This window comes from Rutilus rutilus (assembly GCF_951802725.1).
Source record: "Rutilus rutilus genome assembly, chromosome: 1".
Classification (NCBI taxonomy): Eukaryota; Metazoa; Chordata; class Actinopteri; order Cypriniformes; family Leuciscidae; genus Rutilus; species Rutilus rutilus.
Genome location: NC_140209.1, coordinates 58632272 through 58657270, shown reverse-complemented (window position 1 = coordinate 58657270; position 24999 = coordinate 58632272). Strand labels below are relative to the sequence as shown.

Here is a 24999-nt window from a genome sequence, read left to right as displayed (position 1 = left end):
ATAGATGCACTTTTATCATGGATAGATGCACTTTTATGATGGATAGATGCACTTTTATCATGGATAGATGCACTTTTATGATGGAGAGATGCACTTTTATCATGGATAGATGCTAATTTTCATTTTTTGGGTGAACTATCTCTTTAAGTTAGTTAGGTACTCATGTGTTGCCACACTGGTAACAGTGTGTTTGCTGTTTTCTGAGCTTCAGTCTCTTTGCTCAAACAGGCAGAGATTAAGGCTGAGGAGAAGGTAGCTGTTGAGCCGAAAAAGGAGGAGCCCGCTGCTGTCGCCCCTGTAATTGAGGAAGTTGGTGTTGTAGAGGAACAGCCCGTGGTTGAACCTGAGGTTATCCCTGTGCAAGAAACACCTGTCCAGGTAAGATGTGTGATATGATGGACTTGTTTCAAGATGAGTGTAGATGCTCTACTATCCATTATTTATCAGTTAAAGGAACAGTTCACCCTGAAAATAAATAATCAAGTCATAATTTATTGAACTGCAGCGCTGATAGAGTCTCATGAACGTGCGCTGTGCTCAGAAAACCAATGGCCAAGGTCAGGATTTTCGTTAAATAATACATAACATTTCTTTTCCATACTCCCAGAAAACTTGGAATATACACTACCAGTCAAAAGTTTTGGATCAGTTAGATTTTTAATGTTTTAAAAGAAGTCTCTTCTGCTCACCAAGGCTGCATTTATTTGATAATAATAATAATAATGTGAAATATTATTACAATTTAAGTTGTTTTCTATGTGAATATACAGTAAAGTGTAATTTATTCCTGTGATCAAATCTGAATTTTCAGCATCATTAGTCTTCAGAAATCATTCTAATATGATGATTTGATGCTCAGGAAAAATTATCATCACTGTTGAAAACAGTTATTTACATTTACATTTTTAATTTCAGGATTCTTTGATGAATAGTAAGTTCAAAAGCTTTTGTAACATTAAACACTACCGTTCCAAAGTTTGGGGTCAGGAAGAATTTAAATTAAATTTTTTGGGGAAAATAAATAAAATAAATAAATACTTTTATTCATCAAGGAAGAATTAAATCGATCAAAAGTTACAGTAAAGACATTTATAATGTCACTAAATATTCTATTTCAAATAAATGCTGTTCTTTTGAACTTTCTATTCATCAAAGAATTGAATTTGAAGAATAAATCAAAGAACTGTTTTCAACATTGATAATAATAATGAATGTTTTTTGAGCATCAAATCCACATATTAGAATGATTTCTGAAGGATCATGTGACACTGAAGACTGGAGTAATGATGCTAAAAATTCAGCTTTGATCACAGGAATAAATTACATTTTTAAAATATATTAAAAAAGAAAAGAGTTATTTTAAATTGTCATAATTTTTAACAATATTACTACTTTTTTTTATTTCTTTTTTTTTTTTTTATCAAATAAATGCAGCCTTGGTGAGCAGAAGAGACTTCTTTTAAAAACATTAAAAATCGTACTGATCCAAAACTTTTGAGAGGTAGTGTACATGGGATCAATCTGTGATACTTTTGCATCTTTTTATTTTTTTAAAAGCTTGATGCTGGTTGCTCTTCACTGCCATTAAATGGACGAGCGTGAGCGGGACATTTATTTTTTTACTCTCCTTTCGTGTTCCATAAAAAAAAAAAGGGCATACGGCATTACAACAACACCAGGGTGAGTAAATGATGACCTAATTCTCATTTTAGGGTGAACTTTCCCTTTAATCAGATATGATTTCATTTTGGTGAATGATTACAACCTTCTTTTGAAATAATGTACTTCGAAGACCAGTAACACGTGTATTAAAGGGGTCATGATCACCATTGATCTTTTGACATACGTCATTGTGCTATAACCAAATACCGTTGCTCAGACTCAAATGACTCTTCACTACAAAAACAGCATTTGTTGAAACCAAGAACATACTTTTTTTTCTCTCTTGTTCTGCTCAAGGTACTTTTTTTGCTCTTTTTATTTGGAACATTGTGGCTGCGAAAGACAAGATTCATAACAAATAAAACAGAAGTGCTTCATATATGTAAATATTCGTATAATGTTGCTTAATAAAGGCAGTCTTAGCATGCCAGTAGTGCTGTGAAGTTCCACACATGAGAAACATTAGAAGTGTTGTCACACCCACTGATCCAATCCTGTCCATTCAGTACAGCAGGAGACCCTCTGGGATCCATTACACCGCGTTATGCAACACTGCTTTTTCTGCCTCCTCTACAGTCTGGCTAAAAAACCATGAGAGTGATACCATTAAAGGGAGAGCCAAGCCAGATTTTGTCTAGTGTGCCGTAGCCAGACTTTAGACGAACTAGTAACTACATTCAATCTGGACTGCTTTGCAGATCATTCTGGAGAGAACCAAGAACCAGCCGCCAAAAACGACGTGTTTGTTTACAAGCAAACAATTACTGTTCATTTGGGTTTATCTGAAATGGAGATGCCAAATAGGATTAGTTTTTGGGATTGACAACCGCATTTGGTGTGAGTCTCAATGTCCCGTTCACACAGCAGCTGACAGTAGTGTTTCGGGTACTAATGGGAGTCAAGCATATATTCTCTTACCAGAAGCAATAGCAAAAGTGACCAAAGTAATGACCATGAAACTGAAAAGTCTTGCTCCTTGATTATTCCAGTTGTTTACAGGTTCCAGTTATAGAATCGCGTAAAAAAACTGGGTTATTTGATGGTCCACATTAGACATTCTGCTTACTGTAAGAAACTACATGTCAACTAACTCTTATTATTAGAGTATCAGTAGACTGTAGTACAATTTTAGAGTTCAGGTTGGTAGAATTAAGTTGACATGTAGTTGTAAAGTTACTTAAAGTCAGTAGAATGTCTGTTGCGGAGCATCAAAATAAAGTGTTCGCAGATATTAACAAAGTCCCTTTAAGACAAGTCATTTCACTCGGCGGCCATCTTTGAAACGCCTCTCGGTCATGCAAGTACAGCTCCTTTCTTTTTGAATGGGGAAACATCAAATTCTCTAACACTGTTCGCGAATGTCTGTTCATCAAAGTAATGTCTGTATCAAAATAAAGTGTTAGCAGATATTAAGCAGACAGTCTACTAATACTCTAATGACAGCTTGTTGGCATGAAGTTGCAAAGTTACTTAGAGTTGACCATTGAAATAAAGTGTTAGCAATGACTGAACTGCGTGTGAACGTAACCATATAAATACAGAACTGACAATCATATTCTGTTTCTGTGTGAATGTGGCTCTAGTAAACTAGTATTGGGGAAATAAATTCAGGTAATGGTGATGCAGTCACAGTGAATGATTGAACAGAAAACACAACAAATAGTGTGGATACTTCAACAGCCCTCATTGCATTTGGTGCGTTTATCAGTGGATGTCTTCCATGCAGAAGCTTGGATAATGTATTACTCCTTTATTGAGGCTGTAAAGCATATTTACATAACCTGGTTCCTCCTGCCGAGTTTTATTTTCATCTCTGATCAAACACACCAGGCCATAATTTTCTGAATGAACCCTAAGAGCTTGACTGAGTCCCGGTTTGCATACTTGATGTGAAGTATGTTCTTTGATAGGGACGAGCACCTTTGTCATGGGATGAACTAACCTTTAACATCCTTCATATTATGCACATCGGGACTGAGGCCTTGATTAGCTGGCTCAGGTGTGCTTGGTTAGAGGTGAAACCGAAGTCTGCAGGAACGCGGATCTCCTGGGACGAAATTGAGACTCACGTGTTGATTGGTTTCTAGAGAATAAATCAACTCTTGTGCTGTTTGTTACCCATGAGGCAGTTCTCTGATAGATGTGTGACTTTAGAAGAGCGCTGGAAGATGGATCGACTCCAACAGGACTTGCCCTGCCTCTACATTTCTATAAATAATGCACTACTTTTTCACAAAGGGCGCCATATTTTATATCGTGTATATATCATCCATTTAAGATGAACTCGTGCTAAATTGTGTTTAATGTCGGCCAGACGGTGTCTTCCTGTCTAAATCAGAATAAACTGCAAATTGTCCCAGACTTTGTTGATAGTCAAAAGTCTGTGCTACTTTGTTTCTCGTTGAATTGTTTCTCTTGGACATTTTTCAAGACATTTGCCTTGGAAGGTTGAGAATGTCGTTTCACGTTGACTTCAAACTCAGTAACCCCTGAGGCCCCTCATGACCTTTGGCTCCATGACCTTTAGACATGCTGATGTGGCATAGTTCCTTCTTTGGCACTTTACGACCTCCCTCTCTCCCTGAAGACATCTGAAGTTAGCATCTGGAAAGAAGGGCTCAGATTTCACCATTCTTTGCACAGAGCCTTGTAGATCTACTTTGGGTTTAGTGAGCAAGGAATTGGTTCCTAATGTGAATTGAACAGAGTTGTGTAGATTAATCATAAGCGTGTGAATCTTTATGACTGTATATACTGTATATATGCTATATTTGCATAAACGCATCTCATAATCAGATGTTTTTAAGCTTTTTTTAAGCATCTGGGCCATTTAAAGGAAATACAAAGTAATAATTTTTCCAAAATTGACAATTACTTTGTATCCAAAGTGACCTAAATCCCACGTGCCTCAGGGGCTGATTAATTGCTTTCTGCCCAGTTCTTGTTCTGGCTCTTTCTCCCACAATTCCAGCTCCCAGCTCCTCAAGTTTCCTTTTTTCCGAGTGTTTTACCTTCCTTACATGGCAATGTGTATTCAGAGGGAAAACCTCAAAGAGGAAAGCTGTACCAATCTGCTCTGAGGTGCCGCCAACAAGGACTCAACAGCGGATGTAGTCAGCGAACAATTGTCCTTCAACTCGAAGCTTATTGCTGTTATTTTTGAGGGATTTCTGGACGCATAACATGTCTAAAGTGTGAATGACTGGCTGAACTGAAGGGTTTATTTAAAACTGAAGACGTCAGTGTTGAATTTGCAGACCACAAGCATCTGAAACAGGGCGAGCGCTCAAGAACATTCCTCAACACTTTGTTTCTGTCTCCAGGCCAGTCAGTCTCCTAACAGCAGTCTGCTGAGGAATCTGTGATTCTGCCTGCTGATTGGTCAGACTTTTCTCTGACTTTGCTGGTTTGGAATTTCAGCTTGTTACCATTAACTTCTTCTTTCAGTGATCTATGCAAACATTGTCATGATTTATTTCCTATAGGTGTGAGGTTTGCTGATATTGATGTGGTGTCATAAGACTGTCCACGGTTGTATTGGATGTAAATGTTTGATGTCCTCAATTATCTTCTTCTTTTTTTTGGCCATGATATTTATTTTGCTATTTTACAGGTTCCTAATGTTGTTTTGGAGTCTCATACAATAGGTTTGCATGCATCAAAGAAAAAAAAAAAAGCATTTTTTTCAGTTTTCTCCTAATATATATTGCAGCATCAGCTCTTTTCTCACAGTGTCTGAAATGGTTTGGCACATGATTGTCTCTCTAAAACCCTCCTTTCTGAGAGCCGACTCTGCTCTGATTGGTCAGATGGTCCAGTCTGTTGTGATTGGCCTACTCTGCTCTGATTGGTCAGATGACCCAGTCTGTTGTGATTGGTCAGATGGCCCAATCTGTTGTGATTAGTCTACTCTGCTCTGATTGGTCAGATGGTCCAGTCTGTTGTGATTGGTCTACTCTGCTCTGATTGGTCAGATGACCCAGTCTGTTGTGATTGGTCAGATGGCCCAATCTGTTGTGATTAGTCTAATCTTCTCTGATTGGTCAGATGGTCCAGTCTGTTGTGATTGCTCTGATTGGTCAGATGGTCCAGTCTGTTTTGATTGCTCCGTTACAGCGAGTGTCGTAAACGAAAATCTCATTAACATATCTATATTTCAGCTCTTCCTCAGCGCTTAATACACAGTGATACGAATAGCGCAGATGGCGTCGTTTTTATCATATCAATTTGAGCCTGACTCCTCATCCTTTGGAAGTGCATGCAAATTGGATTTGCGATTGCAGCGCAAAAAAACCGGTCTTCTCAACATGTCGACAAAACCAAACCAAACTCTTCCAGTCTCAGCAACAACTAGGCTATAGTGTTTGAGAGTCGAAGTAGACGTTCTTCGTGAGCACCCAATGAAGACCATAGGCTGGCAGAATGCAAATTTGTTACAAACCTACATGGGTTTGAACCGAAAGACTGGAATTACTGACGACTCATTTCAGGCAGTTCAGAATCGCTTCTTTCTTTTGGGAGACATTGAGTCACTTTATCTGCACTTTGATCTTTTAAAACTTTGCAGACCATTTATAGTCACATACAGCTGTACTACACATTTCATGAAAGGTAATATCAGGGGGGAAAAGCATAGAGGAACATTTAAATGCAATTAATGTTTTCTATGTAATTTCATAATTACTTTTAGTGTCTTTGAAATATGGATCTTGTCTTGAATTCAGAACAAGAAAATAATCAGCACGTCCACTTAAACGCTTTATTTTGCCATAATTGTGCAGTGTCATTTGATATGTACAGTTCATAGTTGATTGTTATATTTGGCTCTATTCACATTTAATATTCTTATATAACATGATACTAAGTTTCCATCTAGCCTTCCAACTGAGAGGAAGCATTATGCAAAATTAGCTGTAAGAAACAAGGCTTTTACAAACTCCTCAATTGATCCAACTGCTTCGCAAAATGATTCACTGTTTCAAAGTGCTGAAAACACCACTCACTGGCCATAGCGGTGTAAATGCAATGTAAATAAAGACAGACAAACCAATCATTAATGCTTTTTATGAACGTGTTATCTATTAAATGTTATTTGCAAATCATTAAATGGCAATAAATATGAAGTATATCGTTTCTGTTTTGCCTACTTGTTGTATGTGTTCTTAGGCAGGACTTGGCTGATTAGGCCAAATAGAAATAATTTGTCACTGCCATTGTATTATACATGCATGGTTATTAAAATGAATTAAAACTGAATTACATTATAAAACAGACCCAGTTAAAACCATATGTACCAGATCAACTCCCTCTAGCAGCGAACCATTGGAATTCCTAATCTAGGTGTCTAATAAACCTTGCATTGAATTTTACAAATATTGGTGGCACTTTGACGTATTGCTTTTTGTTCCTCTTTTTTTTTTTTTTTTCACTTTGGTTAAAAGCTTCTGCCATATGCGTAAATGTAAATTCAAACTAAACCAAGGTTCAAAACTGTATGGTTACGAAGCTTGCTGAAATCATGTGACTTGGCCAGTTTGATATGAGCTGAACACTGAATAAAGAACAAACCCATCACTAATAGATAAATTGTAATCATAAATATTTAAAATGGACAATTTCACCAAACATTTCTATGTGCATTGCATTTTTCTTATTACAGCATCACACCGTTAGCTTAGCAACATGCTAAGAGACATGAAAATTGCTGTTTGTCTGGCATGTGGAGTTGCTTCCTACATAGAGCATCCCACATATGTTATGGTTTGTTCCATTTGTACTCTGAAGTTGGAAATTCTGATTTCCCAGTAGAAACTTTTAACTGAAACGCCCCCTTAGGTCAGAGATGCGACTGGGAAACTCTGAGGACCCGCAACAACCCCGTCTTCAGAATCCAATATGGCTGCTCAGCGCATCAGCTGCAGTCAAACAGTAGTAATATATTGTTTACCAGCACTTCTGTTTGTCTGTGTCTCAAACTCAGTGGTGCACACAATATCCAACCTCTATTTGTGGACATGATACTTCGGCATTATCTGTGCACTGATAACCCATTTTTTGTGTGTTTGTATTTTCAAAGAGCAAGCACAAAAAAAGTTTGTCTGGATGCGTACATCTTGGTTTTTCGACCCGTTTACTGGAACGGCAGGTCAACTCGGGTGGATTGTCATTCCCAGCTCAGACATCCGACTTCCTTGGTAAATGGAATGTACCATTACTTGTGGACTCAATATCATATGAGCCGCATGTCAGCGGCTTTTCCGATAGAGCATGTTGAATTGGTGCTGGAGCCATTGGTGAGAGAGATCACTCTTGATTGGCTGTTCAGCTTAGCGAACCAAGCAAGCGCTGCTTTGTTTACAGTTTATTTATCGGCAGTCCTAGTTTCGGATTCTCTTTTTGAATGGCGAACACAAACTACTGCCACCTGCTGGTATGGCGAGTTGTCATGCAGGCACAGAACAAACTAGCCAACGGCCAACTAGAACGTGTGTTCAAGCACAACGTGTTTTGGCCTAGACGCAGAAGCTAATAAGGAAGCTCACTAGGTTTTTTCTGAACACATCTACAGTTCCAGGCTGCGTCCGAAATCACACACTCTCTTGAGTAGGTACTCATTTTGAATAAGTAATTACTCCATGACCACTATAAAGTATGTCCTGTTTAGTATGAAATCTGGACTTACTACATTCTCCATGTTGTCATTATCATGTGACTTACCAGTGCTTTACTGCCATTCACAAATCCTCTCCCGTGGCCTCATGGGATAGTAGAGTCAGTCGTATACACACCTTAGAATCTCGCCGGAAGAAGTAGATCATCTGGGTACTTTTTGTCTCTTTTTTTGAGTACTTTGAATTCAGACATACTACTTTTGTCACATACTGTTTTTCGCCTACTACATAGTGGGGAAGTATGCGATTTCGGATGCAGCCCCTGTCTTGCCCTTTCAGCCACAAGTGGTGATGTCCCTTAACTAAACAATGGTGCAATGCAGTACAGTTTGCTAGTAGGCAGACACTGACTGTACATGATGACTATGGGCCTTGTGAAACAATGACCTTTTTGTAAGAATTCAAAGCAGGGCTGAAGGTTTTGTGGAGAATTCATTTAGTGCAAATGCTTTCCATAAATGAGTAATACAATGAGAGCTTATTCAAGATGCTTTGGCACACTGCCTAAGGATTATTTGCTTGCTGGCAATATGGAAATAAGGAAGTGAAGATCATCTTTACACGAATAACTGACATTTAAAGTTTTTTTTTTTTAGAATATCCTGACAATCTTGCCCATAACTGTTAAATTAGGCACAATTTATGTTGCTGTGTCAGTCGGGACTATGCGTTTTATGTATTTTGAGAGTTTACCTCTGTATTTAATAGATATATGTGACTCCAGGGACAACTTAAAAAAAAGCATAAAGGCATAAAGCCTCTATAAAACCTCAGGATATGTTTGTGTTGGTGATCTCTCACCCTGACCTCCATACAGGAGGTCTGTGGCAACATCTAAACTTTCCAGAGGATCTGAGATGACAGTTAAGCCTAAGATGACATCCTTGGCCGTCTGACAGCCTCTCAGGTGGTTCACGCTTTTCTAAGAGCATCAGGACTAATGGACTGTTGGCAGTCATCACCGCGAGGAAGAATCCGTCTGAAGCTGCCCTAATTCCCTTGCCGCCTTTCATGTGTTTACGTCTCGGGACAGAGTGCTGCGGGACATTAGGTGACTTTATTTAGGTGTTGGAGGAAAAGAAAAACAGTGTGAGATGTTGATACCATATTGTAAACTGAACTCTTCTGGCTCTAAATATGTTGGAATAGAATGTGTAACCTCACATCAAATTAAGTCTCAGTTATCTCTAGTGTCAGAATTTGTTATGCGCTTAAATACAACCATTTCTATAAAAAACAAAACGAGCATAATTTTGCGAAAACTGCGTATTGCAGGGTTTATCCATAGACTTTAAGCATTGTTTGTTGAAACTTGATTTCTGTGGCAATCAACAGCATGTCTTTAATGCTGACGCTACAGCTTAGCTTGAACCTGGAATGTTCCTTTCAGTGTGCCAAGTTCCTACGTTGCTTGTCAACCATAAACAGTCTACTGTTAGTCTAACGAACTTAATTTGTCGAATTTATTAGCTTCTCGTGGATAATTGCTTTAGGATCCCACCATTTAAAAAAAAAAAACACACAATAAAATGTTTTAAAAGGAGTAATTCACATACTTTATCACACTCTCATTAAAAATGCTGTTGTTTCAACTCATGTTTGGGTTCAAATATGGACAAAACAACCATTGCTTTTAATTAATCTAAATTCTAGGTTAATTTAAACCAACGGTTGGGTTTTGTCCCTATTTTGTGTTTTCATTGACATTTGGGAAAGTAAATAAAAAAAATAAAAAAATTTTTTTTTACCATTAGAATTTAGGTTAATTTAAACCAATGGTTGGGTTTGTCCATATTTGACCCAAACATGGGTTGATGCAAGCCAGCACAAAATGGGTTTTCAATAAAACTTGGCTGTCTATGTGGTAAAAATGCAAAAAATATATATATATATTGAAATTGGAGATGCCTGACTAGAGAAACTTGTTGTCTTCCCTTTTGTTGAATAAACATAAATGTCTATGTCCAGGTAACACAGAGAAAGAGTAAACACTGTTCATTTACATATACTACCGACACCGTAGCAATACAAAGCGGGTTCAAAATCTGTGAATTTGATAGTTTAATTACTGGCCTTTTGGATTTGACTCTGCTGTGCTCGGTGCATTTGACTAATTTCTCTGCTCTGGAATCTGGTAGCAGGCTAGAAGATCACTATTATACATCACTATATAAACTTGAGGGTTTTACCCTCACACATCAGAAATGAGTTTGTACGAGATGGAATGCACCATCTGCTGGTGTTCAGCGGTTGCCAAAATTCTGATTGCAATACAGTTTGGTTTCAGGGAGGGAATGGAGTTGCTATTCTGGTAGCAGCTGTCTTGTCATGTTTAGCCATTCATTATTTTCATTTGGTGGACAATAAAATGCACAAAAACAATTCCTCAGACTTGAATTGAAGGAGGAACCAGAGCCATATCTGTTGGCCACAATACCAGAGACTGAGCACTCATTTCACCCTAGCAACTGCAGAATACCCAATAATAGAAAATCATAGCAACTGCATGGAAACACTAACACCTCAGAATACCTTAGTAAATGCATAGCAACACCCTGGAAACCACTCAAAACACTAGCAACTGTGCAGCAGCACTATCAACTACTCAAAATACCTTAATGCATAGCAACACCCTGGCAACCACTCAAAACAGCCTAGAAACTGCGCAGCAGCACTATCAACCACTTATAATAACGTAATGCACAACACCCTGGCAACCACTCAGAACACCCTATAATTGTTCAGCAGCACTAATGATCACTCAAAATACCTTCATGCATAGCAACACCCTGGCAACCACTCAGAACACCCTATAATTGTTCAGCAGCACTAATGATCACTCAAAATACCTTCATGCATAGCAACACCCTGGCAACCACTCAGAACACCCTATCAACTGTTCAGCAGCACTATTGACCACTCAAAATACCTTAATGCATAGCAACACCCTGGCAACCACTCAGAACACCCTATCAACTGTTCAGCAGCACTATTGACCACTCAAAATACCTTAATGCATAGCAACACCCTGGCAACCACTCAGAACACCCTAGCGACAGCATGGTGTTGCTAGAATACCTCAACTCGGAATATCTTAACAATGCATAGCAACACCCTGGCAACCACTCAGAATAGCCTAGCAACTGCGCAGCAGCTCTATCGACCCCTCAAAATAACGTAACAATGCATAGCAACACTCTGGCAACCACTCATAATACCCTAGCAACTGGATAGCAACAACTCAGAATAATTTTGCACTTGCATAGCAATGCCCTTGCAACCACTCAGAGCACCCTAGCAACAGCATTGCAACCCAAGAGCATTGCATCATTCAGAATGCCTCAGCAAATTTACAGCAAGGCCTAGGCAACCACCCAAAAAAACCTAAACATCAGGAATGCAAGTTTTGAATGGGGAAACCCTACTAATTTTTTTTCTTTAGGAAATGCAGATCTGTTATTACTTTCATTCTTCTTGTCATTCCCTTTCACCAGCTTGTTGTTGACATTCTGAATCACCTAATCAAATAATGGCACAAATCTACAGTTAATCCTAAATTTAACCTCTCTGGATAACCTTAATCCCAACAGACTCCAATTCAATCCAGTATCCACTTTGCTCTTGTATGGTGTAAAATGGTGCTGTGGTACGATTAAGGCCATGTTACCGAGTATGGTAGTATTAGTATGGGTTTCAAATCCTTAGTAAGTTTGATTAACAATAGTAGGTGTGTGCCTCGGCGTTGCCAGTTGGGAGAAAAGTGGGACTGAGTAAAGTCTGCGATTCTGCGTTTTCTACCAAGGGGGCCAAATTAAATGTTAGTTGCCCCAGAAAAACTAGCGACGCCACTGTGTTCTGTGACATGCTGTATGTCCACACTTAAGAATTTTAGCAGCCTTGAATGTTCACTTATTAAAAATGTATGCTTTGATTATGCTTTCAGCCACATTTCAGCAACATGTATTATGATTAAACCTGAAAAGTGCAGAAAATAAAATATATATAAAAATTCGGTCTGGCTACTAAAAGGAATAATAAACTAATATTTCCAGAGCTCAATTGTATTGCATCTGAAATCGATCACTTCATTCTTTCTGCACTCAAATCTCCAATCCCTGTGAATGGTCAAGAAGTCACTTGGTAGTTGGGAGGCTTGCACAGCTGTTTCTTGCTGGGTTAATGTGCATGTAAGTGGTTGGGTTAAGAGCATTCATGGCCAGCAGAAGCAGTGCTGTGTGTTTGGACAAGCTTTGTCCCCTTGTCATGGACAGCAGGTGCATGTTAAGGCTGGAGCGACTGCAGATGACAGCTGTCACACAGATACTCTATTCCCCTCAGCTCTGTTGGCTACAGAGAGATTAAGGTTTGAATTCAGTCGCTTCAAAGATGTGAAGTATTCTGTACCCAATGTATAGATGGGATGTTTATAAAAATATATAATTAATAAAACATATATTATTCTTTCTGCTAACATGAAGTAGAAGACAAGCTAATCCTGAGCTTTTTAAATGTTCCACATTATAAACGAACATATTTTTTCTACATAAACTCAGAGTAAAGTTTTGGTTTTGTGGGTTTTGGGGTTTGTTTGGCTTTTTTTTCCTTTTATATTTGTTTTGTTTAGGGTTTAGTTTTGTTTGGGTTTAGGTTTTTGGAGGGCGGGGGGTGGGGGTTGTTTTACTTTATTTTGCCTTTTTGTTTTAATTCGTTTTGTTTGTGGTTTAGCTATGTTTTGTGGTTTGTTTGGTTGAGGGTATTGTTTACTTTAGTATGGCTGGTTTGTTGTTGTTGTTTTTTTAGTTTTTTTTATATATATTTTTTATAAAGACTTTTAAACATGACTTTCCAAACCTCTTGTCCAACAAAAGACAACTTTTAATAACATGTTTGTACTCCAAACTCACTTCATAACGACAGTTGAGGAGCCTTATGTGAGATGACGTGGCTTCTTACACAGAATAAGGCATACAACAAATTATTTCATAGTATTCTGTACAGTGGTAAAGGCTATGTCGATTAGCATTGAAGTATAAATATACTTTATTATCATGAAAATACCCAAGAAGGGCTGAAGAACTCAGATAAATCATACATTGTTGTAGTCGTGTGTTTATTAGTCATGTTTAGTCAATCAAAGCGTTTCAATCTTCTGTTTGTTCAGCTACAGATAGCATGATGCCCATAGGGATTTCCTGGAATGATGTGCAATGTGCATTATTGTACTTCTGCTGCAGGGCATATTTGGCGTGTCTGTGTGAGAGCGCCCTCTGGCTTTCAGGAGCAGCATTTATACTGATCACAGAGCCGTGCTTCACTGACAAACCGCTCATAAAAAATCGCAGCCTTTGCAAAATCCAGTTAAATTCTGATTAATCGTGCAGTCCTAATACCTTAAATTTACTGCATTATCAGCTGTGTTTGACACTGATGCATATAAATAAGATAAAATGACTATTATTCTATTGCTCTACCTCTGATTTCTACAGGCAGCTCCAGAGCCTGAGCCTGTATCCAAAGCAGTCGTAGAATCCGCACCTGTGGAAGAGCCCGTCCCAGTGCAAGAGCCAGTGCCTGAGCAGGTTCCCACCAAGTCACCAGAACCAGTGGCTGCACCAGTAGAAGAGCCAGTAAAGGAGTCTGTCCCAGAACCAGTGGCTGCACCAGTAAAGGAGTCTGTCCCAGAACCAGTGGTTGCACCAGTAAAGGAGTCTGTCCCAGAACCAGTGCCTGAACCTGTCCCAGAGGTGCCCGTCCCTGAACCAGCATCTGAACCCACCCCTGAACCAATATCAGTGCCTGCCCCAGAAAAACCGCTCAGCTCAAAACCTGTTTCTGTGCCAACCCCTGAACCAGCGCCCGTCCCAGTGCCACCATCCGCACCCGCCCCTGAAGCAGCATCTGTGCCCGTCCCCGAGAGCTCACCAGCGGCCGAATCCCTTCCAGAGGTCCTAGAGAATAATGGTATGATGCATCAGCACTCTTAGGGTGTGTTCACACTTTGTTTCTCTTGGAGCTTTTGTTCAAAAAAGAAAATTATAGTCCTGGTTCGCTCAATGTGTCATTTTTAACACCAAACCTAAACACACAAAACAAATGAAACTGCTTTTATATTTTGCGACGGGACAAAACAATGCTATGCTCTGGGCTGAATGCGGTCCCATCTTATTACATCACCTCCTGTTTTTGTTTAGTTTAGATGGCTTTGGTCCGTGTTACATTCATATTTCAGTCGAGCCTTTTCCGCAGTCTCGGTCTGCTTGTTTGATGCGCACCGGGGTTCGGATGGCAGCGTTCACCCTTAATCTATATCAAATTTGTGTTCGTTTTTGCTTCTTTTTTTTAATACAAATAATGTTTTCTAACAATCCCACCATCTTGCAAGAACAGGAAACCTGTGAAGTATGCTGGGTAACACTTGACTCTACAGTGTCCTTGTAACATGTTACATGAACTTGCTAGCGGAACAACAATAAGTTATGCACAATTACCTGCAACTAACCTTATACCACACCAGAATCCTTGTTATTATTACTTGCATGTCTTATTACACAGTAACAAGGACACCTTCAATAAAGTGAAATCGAATGTCGCTGACAGTTCTCAGGACGATATTTAGAATTGTTTTTCATTTGATCACTGGAACAAATGTATTTTTATTTTATTTTTATAATGTATGTTTTTATTGGTTTTGTTTGGGGGTTTAGTTTAGTTTTGTTTGAGGTTAGTTTTGGGGTTTTGTTTTTTATTTGTTTTGTTTGGGGGTATAGTTTTGTTTGAGGTTAGTTTTGGGGGTTTGTTTTGATTGGTTTTGTTTGGAGGTTTTGTTTTGTTTGAGATTAGTTTTGGGGTTTTGTTTTGATTGGTTTTGTTTGGGGGTTTAGTTTAGTTTTGTTTGAGGTTAGTTTGGGGGTTTTGTTTTGATTGATTTTGTTTGGGGGTTTAGTTTTGTTTTGTTTGAGGTTAGTTTTGGGGTTTTGTTTTGATTGATTTTGTTTGGGGGTTTAGTTTTGTTTGAGGTTAGTTTTGGGGTTTTGTTTTTGATTTGTTTTGTTTGGGTGTATAGTTTTGTTTGAGGTTAGTTTTGGGATTTTGTTTTGATTGGTTTTGTTTGGAGGTTTTGTTTTGTTTGAGATTAGTTTTGGGGTTTTGTGGTGTTTTTGATTTTGTTTGGGGGGTTTAGTTTTGTTTGGAGGTTTTGTTTTGATTGGTTTTGTTTTGTTTGAGGTTAGTTTTGGGGTTTTGTTTTGATTGGTTTTGATTGATTTTGTTTGGGGGTTTAGTTTTGTTTGAGGTTAGTTTTGGGGTTTTGTTTTGATTGATTTTGTTTGGGGGTTTAGTTTTGTTTGAGGTTAGTTTTGGGGTTTTGTTTTGTTTGGGGGTTTAGTTTTGTTTGAGGTTAGTTTTGGGGTTTTGTGGTGTTTTGTTTTGTTTGGGGGTTTTGTTTTGTTTGAGGTTAGTTTTGGGGTTTGTTTTGATTGGTTTTGTTTGGAGGTTAGTTTTGGGGTTTGTTTTGATTGGTTTTGTTTGGGGGTTTGTTTTGGGGTTTGTTTTGATTGGTTTTGTTTGGGGGTATAGTTTTGTTTGAGGTTAGTTTTTTTGCAGTTAAGTTTTGCTTTGTTTGAGGTTAGTCTGGGGGGTTTTCTTTTGTTTTTGAATTGTTTTATTGAGGGTTTAGTTTTGTTTGAGGTTAGTTTTTTATCTTATTTTATTTGTTTTGTTTGTGGGTCTAGTTGTTTTGTTTGAGGTTAGTTATGTTTTTTTTTTTTTTTTTGGCAGTTAAGTTTTGTTTTGTTTTGTTTGAGGTTAGTCTGGGTTTTTTTTCTTTTGTTTTGAATTGTTTTATTTGGGGGTTTAGTTTTTTTTTAGGTTAGTGTTTGGGTTTTTGTTTTTGATTTGTTTTGTTTGGGGGTTTAATTTTTAAGTTTGTTTGAAGTTAGTTTTAGGATTTTTTTTAAGGTTTTGTTTTCATTCATTTTGATTTCCTCCTTTTTGGATTTTGGTTTGGTTGTGGGTTTTGTTTAGTTTTGTTTGGTTGGTTGTCATGATTTTTAAAATTGTATTTCTGCTAACACAGAACTAGCATTATTAAAATCAAAAGTTGCATTTGTAAACATTAGTTAATGCACTGTAAACTAACAACTGACAATAACAAAGTTGAACAAATGCTTTAAAACATATATTGCTCATTGTTAGTTCATGTTAGCATTAACTAACATTAATAATTGAGACCTTATTGTGAAGTGTTACCAAAAATCTGATCACAAATGAGATGCGTCAGAGTAAAATTTAATAAAATAAGATGCCGTTCTATTTTGACAAGGAGCCATTTCCTCTAAGAAATGTATATTATGGAGGGGAAAGCATTTATATGTATCCTTTTTCTTTCTGCAGTCTTTCATTTTGCTCTCGTCATGTCTGCCCGTGAGCAGCATGTTTTTATTACACTCCATGAGAGCGAGTGTTTTCAGAGCAGGGCTGTGAGTGCTGGCAGAGATAAACACTCATGGGGCGACCCACTCAAACACACTCTCTCTTTGTGCTCTGTGGCTGTAAATTGACGCCAATGTGTAACTGGGTCCCGGTCACACACTTTCTTTGTTCTCCCAGCGGTACACTGGCCTCTAGGATGCGGATTCTGCTGTGTTTACATCCAGACGTCAGTGGGTGTGCTTAGATATAACCCTAGTTCGCAGGAGCAGTGTTTCCAGTGCCAAAACATGTCAGTTTATGAATTATAACAGCAACAGACCCAGATTCAGCAGCAGATAAAAGGTGCGTGTGAAACAGGCTTCAGCCGTCAACAGCATGTACAGAACAACCTTTATCCTGGAATTAATATAAAGACTTCCTAGCTGCCAGCGCCAATAACTTGACAGGCCTGCAAGTGGATTAGGCTGGTAGGTTGATAATCTGGGTTAGGAACCGGACACAGTGTCACGTAAGAGTTTCTACCCTTCCTGTCTTTTGTTGCCTGACACTTTTATCACCTTCCATTTGCATACAGATGAAGTATGTTCCTCTCTGAAGCTCACTTAGACAGGAGGTTTTTGGCCGGAATTTATGCTTTGAGTCAGTAAGGTTACGATGTTAAGGGGCCCTTTTCTGTTTTTTTTTTTTCCGTGTTCAACTTTTAGTGTGTAATGTTGCTGTTTGAGCATGAAAACAGCATGAGTTCTGGTCTTGTGCACACTGTTTCTGAACTCCCTGAAACGCCTCCATTGTCTGGGCTCCAGACTAACACTTGAGAGCAGTAGCACCGGTGCCACTAACTTCTACAGATGGGGTGGGTGGGGGATTTTTAATCATTGTTAATTTAACCATAAAATGACTATTGTTTTGCATTGAGTGCAGTTACCAATAATATTGCATGTTTGTTAATTGGACATTTAACAGTACATTTACATTTACATTTACATTTAGTCATTTAGCAGACGCTTTTATCCAAAGCGACTTACAAATCAGGACTAAATTAAGCGAGTCATCATGAAGAGGCAAAAGACAACAACAACGCAAGAAGTGTTCAGAGTAGGCCTACGAAGTTCAGGCATTATTCAGTAAAGCACTGAGCTTGAATTGAGATTAAATTAAATTAACTTTTATTAACTACAGTAACGTGCAAAAAAAAAAAAAAAAAATGTAATAGGGAAACATTTTAAAGTTAAATATTCTACTCTTATTAAATGTACCCTTGATCTTCTATATATAGTATCATACTGAACTGGGGTGCGTTTCACGTACAACGACGTAATTCACTGCTTAACTACCAAAGTACGATGCATCGTTGAAGAAATCAGCTAGCCACGACTGTTTCCCGAAACCATATTGTTGCAAAGTAGTCGTTCAACAACCACGTTGGTTTATGACGCCACGCATATGGTGGAGTAATAACTTCTTTTAAATTAAACTGTTTGAGATCGAATTAACGCTAGATGTTTTGCTATAAATTACGAACATGGCATCTGAGGACTACTTCTCATTTTCTCAGTTATTTTTGCTTTATTTCCAGATTCAGTGGCTCGTTCTTACATACTAGAGCACGTTCGCACATGCGTACTATTCAAAGAAGATGCTTTAAATCTCTTGACAAACTAAAAGACGTAAATTACATTTGTATGTATTCTAAATAAGAGATTGTACTGAATGTCAGCTTGCTTATTTTGCTCAAGATAAGGATTTATTGAGTCCACATGTCATGAAAACAAGAAACTCAAGAGCTGTCGTTCCAACCAAACAACTTTACGATGCTGTTTGCGAATGTTCGTTTGAACCATGGTTTGAACTATGTTTTCGGGAAACACTGACTCATTGAACTATGCTGATAACGACGGTAGGCTACTTGCGACCATAGAACACTGTTTTTGGGAAACGCACTTCTGACCGACACCTGTAGTGATTATGAAATGAGCACTCTTTACTTGCTTTGTGTTTAATTTAGTCACAATCTGAAGAAACGTTTTAGTTGTTTTGTGACTTTCTAAATGTTTTCATAAATTAGGGAGTGGAAATGGCTAACAAGTCAATTAAGTGCTCCTCTGTCGCCATCTACTGGTTATAGTGGTAATTTCATGTCTTTAAATGAGTGTTTGACATGAAGTGCTAGTTTTCCTAAATCTTTAAACTTTTAGTTTTACAAATCATATTCAAAAGCACATTTAATATTAAAATGTGAAGCACTTAAAAGCCATTGAACGGTGCTTGAATTGCACTCTCAAAAGGTTGCATGAACCCTGAGATGAATAATGTAAAAATATATATATATATATTAGACTATTTCTGACACAATACCATACAGTTAGCGTTACTACATTAAATACTTGGTGATTTGTGAATTGAAAAGCCTTCTATAAGTTGCTTGTTCATGACACAATGGTTTCCACATCAGCTCTGTTTGATCTGAAACGGTTTATAACAGAGTTCTGCGCTGAATTTGAGCTCTTCCCACTTGAATTCAAACGCTTTCTCACTGGATCTCCCAGCGCTGTGTAGTAACGGGGTCATGTGATCGAGATCATCCCGCGGGTAAACCTGTTCTGAGCTCGCACTGTGCTGTCAATCATTGCTCAGAGCTGGTAAACGGCTAATGCGGTTTTGTTCCACTTTTGTTTCGTTTGATGTTTTACATATGTAACAGAAATGGAAGCTCTTAAATATTAATGGCAGCTCATTCAAATAATTCCCGCCCAAGGCATACTCAAAATAAAGGGGCGGGGCCTGGTTGAGTGAGTTAGTAGTGTTAAAACCTATTTTTTTACAGTCTATGGTGAACTCATGGTTATGGTAAGGGGTGGGACATTTCCCAAAAAGGCTTGAAGCGGTTGGCCAATCACAACACACTGATCCAGCCGACCAATCAAAGCACAGTGTTTTCAGAAGGAGGGGCTTCATAGAGACAGGAACTAAACAGAGCGTTACTGACAGACCAAAAGATGTCTATTTCTGATAAATGCTGTTCTTTTAAACTTTCTATTCATCGAAGAATCTTTAAAAAAATGTATCATGGGTTTCCACAGAAATATTGAGCAGCACAGCTGGTTTCAACATTGCATAATCATCAGAAATGTTTCTTGAGCATAAAATCATTATATTAGAGTGATTTCTGAAGGATCATGTGACACTGAAGACTGGAGTAATGATGCTGAAAGTTCAGCTTTGATCAAAGGAATACATTTGAACATATATTAAAATAGAAAACAGTTCTTTTAAATGGTAATAATATTTCACAATATTACTGTTTTTGCTGTATTTTTGCTGTAAAAGGAGCATCCCTCACTGTTAGTTTTCTCCTCTTATTGTCACTTGTCAGTGTTAAATGTGCTGTCCTCTTCTATAGATGTTGCAGCTGCTTTAGTGGCAGATGAGGGCGAGACTGGTAACAAGAGGACCGCCAAGTTTGAGAAGAGAATGACCAATGAAGAGATGGAAGAGGAGCAAAGGTCAGTGTTTCCCTTCTCCCTCAATCCATCCACAGAAACAACCGCATCTCATAGTAACACACAGCAGCAAAACCAACAGTTCACTGTTTTGTACTTCATATATATCTAGAAATGCTTGAATTAAACAGCATTTGAAGTGTGTAGTGTGGATGTGAAGCATCCCCTCTGAAGTATGCAGAATGACACTTTTTAGTCTCGGCAGTGTTGAATTTTTCGGTTTATTTATGAATATGCAACAGACATGTGCATATTTTAGAGGCCTACAGTAAAGGACTTGTGCCAGGTTTCATCACTTGAGTTCCAGGGACGATATTTTTCCCATTTAACAAATGCAGTCTACCCTGAAGAAGGGTTTTTATTCTTTTCTTATTTTGTTTTTCTTACGACCTAGACCAAAGGTTTTCAAACCACATCAGCACAGGCCTGTATAGTATAATGATGAAGTCAAAACAAAAAGTCAAAACTATAAATTAAGTTCTATTCACACAACATAGAATATTAATAATAATAATAGGCATATATATCAGATCTTGGCCATAGCTCTGCTTCTGTGAAGTCATACTACTACTATTACTACTTCTACTAATAATAATCTATAATTATTATTAATGGTAATAATAGTAGGTATTTATTATTATTATTATTATTATTATTATTAGTAGTAGTAGTAGTAGTAGTAGTAGTAGTAGTAGTTTTGGCTGGTTGGTTGGCTGGAAGGTGTGCATTAAAAATGTTTAACACACAGGTAGTTCCAGTCAGTTTAATCACATTCTATATTAATGCGCTGCTCTCTCTCACACACACACACACACACACACACACACACACACACACACACACACACACACACACACACACACACACACACACACACACACACACACACACACACACACACACACACACACACACACACACACACACACACACACACACACACACACACACACACACACACACACAGGTAGTTGCAGTGAGTTTAATCACATTCTATATTAATGTGCTGCACTCACACACACACACACACACACACACACACACACACACACACACACACACAGGTAGTTCCAGTCAGTTTAATCACATTCTATATTAATGCGCTGCTCTCTCTCTCTCACACACACACACACACACACACACACACACACACACACACACACACACACACACACACACACACACACACACACACACAGGTAGTTGCAGTGAGTTTAATCACATTCTATATTAATGTGCTGCACACACACACACACACACACACACACACACACACACACACACACACACACACACACACACACACACACAGGTAGTTGCAGTGAGTTTAATCACATTCTATATTAATGTGCTGCTCTCACTCACACACACACACACACACACACACACACAGGTAGTTGCAGTGAGTTTAATCACATTCTATATTAATGCGCTGCGTTCACACACGCACACACACGTCAATTATGTGTGTGTGCATTTTAATAATAATTTAGTAAATATTGAGATTATGATTGTCTAAGAAGATTAAATGCTTTAGAACTGTTTTTCATTGTTAGTTAGTTCATAACTAATGTTATCAAATGGAACATTACCATTATTTTTATTAGACTCCTATATGCTTGGAATCGTTTTGTTAAAACGATGAAACCCTGCGTTGAATGTGGTAGTTCAGTCCATGTCCAGTATAGATCTGTTGTGAGAGGAAAGTTCTTGTTCCTCCCCCTCCTTTGGGCCATGTGTACCTCCTCCAGCCACCCCACGGCTCTCTCTCTCTCTCTGTGTGTGTGTGGATAAGGAGGCTACACACACGTTAAGCACTCTGCATATTATCTGCAGCAGACTCTCAGGGTTTGCTGGAGGTTCAGGCTCACTCTGGGTGCGGTTTGTTTACCTGATAAAACATGCAGATTGAGCGGTGGAGGATCTGAATTAAAAAAGCAGATATGTGAATGTAGATTGTCAGACAACACCAAAACATTTTGAGCAAGTTCTGTCTAATTTAAAATTGACTTTTAAATCTTTGTAGTAAGTATTCCATAATTAGCTTAGCCGCATGCTAACTGCCCAACTTGAAGGTTTTCTTTTCAGTTATTCTCAGATAGCAGATGCTAATGTCGGCGTCAGAACCGAGCCTGCTTTCTCATAAATGTGTTTGTAAATTCAGTAAATTTGAGATGATTTCAACAATTCCCTTTTGCAGAAGTCACTAGTGTGCATCTGTGTGGCTGTAGAAACGGTATGTACATAATATCCTCTGCTCCTGCCCTTTATCTTTGCAGGATAGAGTTGACAAATGACTTTACCGCTCTTTAAACAGCACCAGGCAGTATGCCTGTGTCAGACCTCTGGTAAGGTATCGTTTACTTCAGTTTGACCCCTGACACCCCCACAGTCCCCCCCACCCACCCCCCTCCCCGTCACCTTGTGCTGCCGACTCTCAGGGTGTAACACCAATATCTTCCCCTCCACTCACTCTCCTTATTCAGTGCCCTCAGTGCCACTGACAGCTCATGACATGCTGACTTACAGAAAGAGTTCACCCAGAAATGACATTCGGTCATTCTATTTTTAAAGAGACACATTTATTTGTTTTCATTTATTTTGTTTATGAAGTCCTTTTATTTATTTATTTATTTATTTATTTATTTTTAAGTCACTATTGTATGTATTCATTTATAAAGCCCCTATTTATTTATTTATTCACACAGAAATTACATTCTGTCATGTAATCACTGTTTGTTTGTTTGTTTGTGAAGTCACTATTTATTTGTAATGTCGCGGTTTTATTTATTTTAAAGTGTTTAAAGTTTTTTTGTTGTTATACAAAAATTTGTAGTCACTATTAATTTATGCATTTATTTGTCGACACATTTATTTACTTATAAAGTCCCTGTTTATTTATTTATTTGTAAAATCACATTTTATTTATTTTTAAATCACTATTTTTTTGTAGAGACACATACATTTATTTATTTATTTATTTATTTATTTATTTATTTATTTATTTATTTATTTATAAAGTCACATTTATTTGTTCATTTTATTTAGATAGTCTTTATTTCTTTGTAAATTCGCTATTTATTTATTTATTTATTTATTTGTAAAGTCCGTTTATTTGTTTGTTTGTAGTCAATGTTTATTTATTTGTTTATTTGTTTGTAAAGTCACTATTTGTTTGTTTGTTTGTTTGTAAAGTCCCCGTTTATTTGTTTGTTTGTAGTCACTGTTTATTTATTTGTTTGTAAAGTCACTGTTTGTTTGTTTATTTGTTTGTTTGTAAAGTCCCTGTTTGTTTGTAGTCACTGTTTATTTATTTGTTTGTAAAGTCACTGTTTAATTGTTTGTTTGTAAAGTCACTGTTTGTTTGTTTGTAAAGTCACTGTTTGTTTATTTGTTTGTTTGTTTGTTTGTAAAGTCCCTATTTGTTTGTAAAGTCACTGTTTGATTATTTGTTTGTTTGTAAAGTCCCTGTTTATTTTTTTGTAAAGTCACTTCTTTTATTTGTTTGTAAAATTACTATTTGATTATTTGTTTGATTTTGGTCACCATTTATTATTTTATTTGTTTGTAAAGTTACTTGAGCATCAAATCCGCATATCAGAGTGATTTCTGAAGGATCATGTGACACTGAAGACTGGAGTAATGATGCTGAAAATTCAGCTTTGATCACAGGAATAAATTACACTTTACTATACATTCACATAGAGAACAGTTAGTTTAAATTGTCATAATATTTAAAAATAATATTATTATGAATTATTATTATTATTATTATTGTTTTATTTTTTTATCAAATAAGTGCAGCCTTGGTGAGCAGAAGAGACTACTTTTAAAAACATTAAAAATCTTACCGATACAAAACTTTAGACTGGTAGTGTATATTAAAAGAGTGTATTAATAATCATGCAGTGGCCTCACAGTGTATTTGGACACTTAAGCCTGCACACTTAAAAATGTCTGAAATGTCATTGTTGCATTATCAGGGCAAGTGTCTGTTCAAAAGAATGATTTTGAAGCATTAGTTGATCATGTTTATAGTTAATGTGATTCTGGACACCTGTGTGAACCTGAGGAGAACTGACTTCATAGTTCATACATCCACAAAAAATCACCAGAACACCTGCTGGTGCAAAGACACTGAACAAAAATGATGAAGACGAGGAAGTTAGTGGCATTTGAGCGCATGTTTTGGTATTTTGTTATCAAGATGATTCAAGATGTTGCAGGCATTTGTATATGTAGCTCGGGTGTCCAAAATATTTTTTTGCATTACCTTACATTTACTTCCATCCAATCCAAAAAAAGAGTTGTAAAATGATACCGTAAATAAAAGGTCATATCAGGGTGAGGCAAAATTCACATTTTAAGAATCGTCCCCATTTTAATTAATGAGAGCGAGTTTGAGTCGAATTCGACACGCCGCACAGAATTTTGTGCTGAAATTCACAAAATTCACCTTTTTATTCCCTGATACGTAGAATATTTTCCCCTTCTGATTAGACGCACTCATATAAACTAAGTTCAGTACTGTCAAAATAATAAACAGCCATCAAAATTGTCAACAAGTACCATTTAACATCAGTGATTTAATCATTAGCTATGTTTCCATCCACCTATTTTTATGAGCATTTTGGGATATCACATAAACAATGCTGGATGGAAACGGCAATATTCCAAACTCTAAAAACTGCGCTCAGTTGAGGCGGATACATTCATCCGATAAGACATGCACATAA

The 24999-nt window shown here is 37.6% G+C and overlaps 2 protein-coding genes across 4 annotated transcripts in view; both read left to right on the top strand.

Moving 5' to 3' along the window:
- The window catches only part of LOC311293306 (uncharacterized protein), a 59465-nt gene that overhangs the window by 16831 nt on the left and 17635 nt on the right, over positions 1-24999 (top strand). The window lies entirely within an intron of this gene.
- Positions 1-24999, top strand: part of LOC311293282 (uncharacterized protein) — a 35300-nt gene that overhangs the window by 3419 nt on the left and 6882 nt on the right. For 2 of the 3 annotated variants that reach the window (XM_084413434.1, XM_084413436.1), the window contains exons 2-4: positions 229-378; positions 13820-14294; positions 20164-20266. In XM_084413434.1, the coding sequence (XP_084269560.1) occupies positions 229-378; positions 13820-14294; positions 20164-20266 (728 nt within the window). Of the gene's footprint in view, positions 1-228; positions 379-13819; positions 14295-20163; positions 20267-22542; positions 22607-24999 lie in introns of those variants that run through there. The other variant, XM_084413435.1, reaches the window with a different exon arrangement.